Source organism: Aotus nancymaae, unplaced genomic scaffold (assembly GCF_030222135.1).
Source record: "Aotus nancymaae isolate 86718 unplaced genomic scaffold, 86718_ANA_hifiasm-v0.15.2.pri h1tg000011l, whole genome shotgun sequence".
Taxonomy (NCBI): Eukaryota; Metazoa; Chordata; class Mammalia; order Primates; family Aotidae; genus Aotus; species Aotus nancymaae.
In genome coordinates, this window is record NW_026988422.1 from 48,318,699 (window position 1) to 48,324,698 (window position 6,000).

Here is a 6,000-nt window from a genome sequence, read left to right on the forward strand (position 1 = left end):
GCTTGAGCCCAAGAGTTTGAGACCAGCTCTGGCAACATAGCGAAACCCCATCTCTACAAAAATTAACAAATTAGCTGGGCATGATGGTTCACGCCTATAGTCCCAGTTAGTAGGGAGACTGTGGTGAGAGGATTGCTTGAGCCTGGGAGGTCGAGGCTGCAGTGAGCTGTGGTTGTATCACCGCACTCCAGCCTGGGCAACAGGGCAAGACCGTATTTCAAAAAATAAAAACAAATAAATTCATCATATCTTGGGCTAAGAAACAGAAGAACCCTCTCCCCCAGTTACCATATGTGATTGATTTGATTAAGATTTATAGAGCAATCTAAGTTTGCCTAAAAATAAAAGTTGGTTAGTCTAGCCACTTATAATTCAATTTCCCAAAATACCTATGGATTTCTAGGGTAAACTTATACAGACAGTCTTATTCATAAAACAAATGAAAGTCAATTTCAGGAAATGACAGATAAATGTAAAAAAAAAAAAAGTTATTTAATGGTTTAAGTTAAACAATCTCCCTCAATCTAATATTATTTTAACTTTGTGCATCTCTTACCTGATTTCTATACTACTATGTTAAACCTACTCCTTTAATAATCTGGCTACCATCTACCAAATGTCACTTTTCAAGTGAGAACAGAAGAATGAGATGGTGAAGATTCCATGGGCAATGTTTATATAATCATATAAGCATTAAATATAGCCAGATGTGGTGGCTCATGCCTGTAATCCCAGCACTTTGGGAGGCCAAGGCAGGTGGATCACCTGAGGTCAGGAGTTCAAGAACAGCCTAACAAACATGGTAAAACCCCGTCTCTACTAAAAATACAAAAATTACCTGGGTGCGATGGCATGCGCTTGTAGTCTCAGCTTCTTGGGAGGCTGAGGCAGGAGAATCGCTTGAACCTGGGAGGCGGAGGTTGCAGTGAGCCGAGATCATGCCACTGCACTCCAGCCTGAGGGACAGAGGAAGATTCCATCTAAATATATATATATATATGGAGGTATTTATATAAAGATTTATTTAAAGATTATCTGTTGAAGATTGATTCTTCCCCATGTCCTCTCCAAATTCAGAGCTCTCATTTCTCCATTGTAAAATCATATATATATATATATATATATATATGGAGTTATTTAAACACTAATTCTAGCTAGGAGTGATGGCTCAGGTGGCTCATGCCTGTAATCCCAGCACTTTGAGAGGCCGAGGCAGGTGGATCACCTGTCAGGAATTCGAGACCAGCCTGGCCAACATGATGAAACCTCTCCACTAAAAATACAAAAAAAATTAGCTGGGAGTGGTGGCAAATGCCTGTAGTCCCAGTTACTCCAGAGACTGAAGCAGGAAAATCGCTTGAACCCAGGAGACAGAGGTTGCAGTGAGCCGATATCATGCCACTGCACTCCAGCCTGGGAGACAGACAGACTCCATCTCAAAAAAAAAAACAAATTGACGCTAATTTTGAAACAACTTAATACCACTTACATTTATATGCACACAATTGGTTGAATTTAGCATTAAGAAGTTTAAATCCTACTTAAGTTGTTTCCTTATTGAGGAGAACCAAATCACTGAAGTCAATTAGTAGTGTCAAAATTGCTCATCCTTTCTATCAAAATCCGCCACAGATCACTAAGGGGTGGAGAGCCATTATAATTTCTCATTATCCAGCTCACTGCTGACCAAAAAAGATAGTATGAAAATTACAATTAAATACATGGCTCTGAACTGAATCTATCAATGTACTAGTCATCATTGTATTAAGTGAAATCACAGGAACATCTAGGGCCATAGGATGAGCAAAATTTAAAAGATTATTTCATATCAGAGTCAGGGATATTAATAATTTTATGTGAGAAAATTTGCAGTTTGTTTTTTCCTACTTGAGGAAGGAACAATTAATTATACAGCTTACAAAGCCCCCACTTACTTAAAAAGTTAACATGTTTTTATTTTCCTTAAGCCAATCGCTCATATCAAACAGAATCAGGAGAGCTCATTTTTAGACACTAGAAACATTAATTCTAAGCATCCAGATTATGAACCATCTTTTCTTTCAAATGCTTATGTTCCATGATGTGAGGAAAACATCTTAAGAGACAATTTATTTTATTTTTAAAAGTTAAAAAAAATAATTAAGGACCATTATTATGAGAGCAAAGCAGTGATGCCAAAAATATAATTTTACTCAGAATAGCTAGAGCAGTTTAGGGGCTGATAAGCCTAGGAATTTGCAGGAAAACCCCTCTTCTTTTGTGCATGTATGTGTATGTGTGTGTATGTTCATTTTCATTTGCAGAGTAGCTGAAGACAGTAAAAAGAACATGAACTTTAAAACAATGTTAGATTTATGTTTCAGAGATTTGCCATTAACATATTAGAGTACATTGTAAAATCATTTTATTTGAAGGAAAACACTTCTGAACTGCTTCCTTCCTCCCTACTTTCTTCTACTTGTCTGACCCCTATCTTCTTTTATGTTACATATTTATATGTTCTACTGATATATTAATAAGAATATTTTATATTTGAATGGTATGAGTTACATTCTGGAAGTAATTAAATTTAAATTCTAGGGGCTATGTTGTGTCTCCATTTTCTGTTCTGTTAACAGTGTGTTGGCCTAGTGCCAAAGCCAACAAATTCTGATCTAAGAATTATGTTGTATCTTGTAGAGCAGTCAACTTGTAATATTATTTTTCTTGAGTGTTGTCTTTTTCTGTGTGGCAGTGGTGAAATAGGGACTTCTAAACCTGTGGAGAAGTGAGAGCTCTGAATTTGGAGAGGACATGGGGAAGAATCAATCTTCAACAGATAATCTTTAAGTGCAGACCCAGGAATATCAGATCTGAAGTGACACCATCTTTTCTGTCTTCCTGACAAACTTCATCAACCCAAAAAGTTCCAGTTGCAAAGATCCAAGAAAACTCATTAAAGATCACTTTGGAATCACTTTGTTGTAACAAAATTGATTCATGGTGACTCTCTAATATTTGTGTAAAATCTGCTAAAAAAAAGTAACTAGAAAATTCATACAACATCAGTGGTTACAGCTATACTAAAATGAAACTTTGTATGCTAATTATCTTCAAGGGTCATTCTAAAATAAAAGAGCTTGTTAGGCCACTGTAAATATAAAGAGACATGGCTGGGTGCGGTGGCGCATGCCTGTAATCCTAGCACTTTGGGAGGCCGAGGCAGGTGGATCACCTGAGGTCAGGAGTTCAAGACCAGCTTCACCAACATGGCGAAACCCTGTCTCTACTAAAAAATACAAAAATTAGCCAGGCATGGTGGCGCACGCCTGTAATCCCAGCTCCTCGGGAGGCTGAGAAAGGAGAATTGCTTGAACCTGAGAGGTGGAGGTTGCAATGAGCCGAGATCATACCACTGCACTCCAGGTTGCACGATGGGAGTGAGACTCCATCTCAAAAAAAAAAGATTATAAAGTGACAATCAAAAATCTATATGGATATAAATAATTCTAAACTTAAAATAACTAGAATTATAGCTTAAGTATTATGAAATGTACTTAGGCAATTTAAAAAGTTACACCAAAAATCTGTAGCGTATAAGAAGTGATGGGTACACAGAAAAAAATTTTAAGATGAATATTTTAATAAGATAATTTGGTTATTACTCACTGTAGTAAAACACTTGCCTTTTTCCTTTTCTACTCTATATGCCAATCACAATCTTGATCATTTATATTAATGAAACTCCCTTTTAAATAAATTAACTTAAAGGAAGAAGAGAAGTGGTATTACTTCAATAGTGATAGATTTTCACAAATTAGACACCTTATTTTCTTTTGAACTTGGCAATATAACCTAATAAGACAGAATTAATTTCTGTTAAAATACTTATTCTCAATATTTATGTATAAACCATGCTTCTCAGCTTTCAAATTTCAAGATAAAATTTAAGTATTTAATGAAATGATGGTTAACATGTTTAAAAAAATATTTAATGGAGATGTGAACTATTTGGTGAGATTTTACCCTGGCTATAAATGCTCTGTTTTATATATGTATGTATGTATGTATGTATGTATCTATCTATCTATCTGTCTGTCTGTCTATCTATCTATCTGCACATATACACATTTCTTAACCATATGAATTTTATTTCCTTATTCTGAATATATTTGTAGTTTTAATTCTGTTTATGTACCCAATTCCTTATTATTATTTTGTTTCTTCTGCAATATCAAGATGTTATATGAGAAATGCTTACTTTATTTTTATGATTATTTCTTCAAATGTTTTAACAAGAAGCACAGAGATTTAGAGTATTCTTAATAGTATGTGCAGAAAGTACATCATTTAAAAAACCCTCGCTATACAGCAGAATAACTTGAATATTCATTCTAATAATTAGACTAAGTAAAAATCTGAGAAAGAGTTAATTACAATGTGATAGAGGGTAGAAAGAAGAGAAAAATCCACTAAAGAGTTGAAATGCATGTGAACTCAACTACTTGAGGGGAAATAAAACAAATAGGCCTAGGGAAGTTGTTAGAGTCTAAAAAACCCTAGAGTTAATCTCTTTTGGGAACATGAGGAGGTATACAGAACTGCAGACTTCTAAACATAAGTAGGAAAAATAAAATGAAAGAATATTACCAATAATTAAAGGTGCCAGATCAAAATGGTAATAAATCAATAATTAATTTTTGACTGGTGGAATTAGATTTAGTAAATAAAATGGCTTCAATTTTGACTGTACTAACTATAAATGTAATGAATTATAATAATTATAAATGTTATAAATGCATTCTACAATGTGATTATTTTCTGTATTTTAGTATATAGTATAAAATGGAATTATTGGGTTACATAAAGTACTTTTGTTACACTTTTTAATTCATTGTTTTTACCTAATAAAATTTCCTCCTCTATGTTCCAAAGTTAAATTGTCTGTATATTACTTTTATTTATACTGCATTTTTTCAATTTGGCCATTTAAAAAATTATTAGTTTGAAAATTATCAACTCCTTCCATTCTCTAATACCACAATAATAAAGTATCTGATATAGCTAAGTATGATGTTCTCAAGTAGCTTAAGATGTGCACAAAGAGAATTAGCCAAATTTCTTATTGCCAGATCCTGATTTCTTTCAATATAGAAGAATGATCTGTTACTTAGCCTGGAAAGTAGTGGCAAGATTATAACTCACTATAACCTTAGACTCCTGGGCTCCAGGGATCCTCTCATCTTAGCTAGGACTATAGGTGCCCACCACGATGCCTGCTAATTTTTAAAATTTTTTGTAGAGATGGGGTCTCCCTATGGTGCCCAGGTTGGTCTTGAACTCCTGGGTTCAAGTGATCCTCCTGCCTTGGTCTCCCAAGTGCTGGGATTACAGGTATGAGCCACTGCATCTGGTCTGAGTTTCCTTCTAACTACACACAGAAATGATTACTTATAAATCTCCACTGATAAAGTGTTTAGCTCTTTCAGAGAGGGTTAATTCATTTTTCAAATAACAAACACAATTTACTATTCAGAGAAATAACTTCTTTGCCAGTATAATTCATTTTTTCAGTTTAAGAATTAAGTAAGTATTAACAATTACTGCATATTGAGTCTGATTCTCCAAGTAAAGGACAGCCTCACTTCTTCCAGATTATTTCAATCTATTCCACAATGGTCTATAATGTTAGCACTAAAAGCTGAAGTAGGTACAATTTGTCTGCTACTGTCACAGATTAACTTCTCTTGTGGAAAAAGCCTTCCAGGTTCAGGTCTCTTAACCTTCTATACCATGTGTGGAGGTGTCTTACCCCAGCCTACTGTGTATCTATAGCTTAACTGTAACTTCAAGACTGAGTTTTTTAAGATTCAAAGAAACAAATGGCAAGTTTTTTCCTGTAGTTATAGGTGAAGAAATATTTTAGGACAGAGCACTTTATAAGAATTAGAAAAAGGCAGTATTTACAGAGCTCTTAAAGATAATCGTTAGTTGAATTTCAGTTTGCCTTTAAGGTCTTCA

The 6,000-nt window shown here is 34.5% G+C and overlaps 1 protein-coding gene across 1 annotated transcript in view; it reads left to right on the forward strand.

The window, feature by feature from the left end:
* Positions 1–5,009, forward strand: part of ZBTB1 (zinc finger and BTB domain containing 1) — a 29,835-nt gene extending 24,826 nt beyond the window's left edge. The window contains exon 3 of the mRNA XM_064374932.1: positions 2,735–5,009. Coding sequence (XP_064231002.1) covers positions 2,735–2,771 — 37 coding nt within the window. The 3' untranslated portion in view covers positions 2,772–5,009. The remainder of the gene's footprint in view (positions 1–2,734) is intronic.
* Positions 5,010–6,000: the final 991 nt, after the last annotated feature.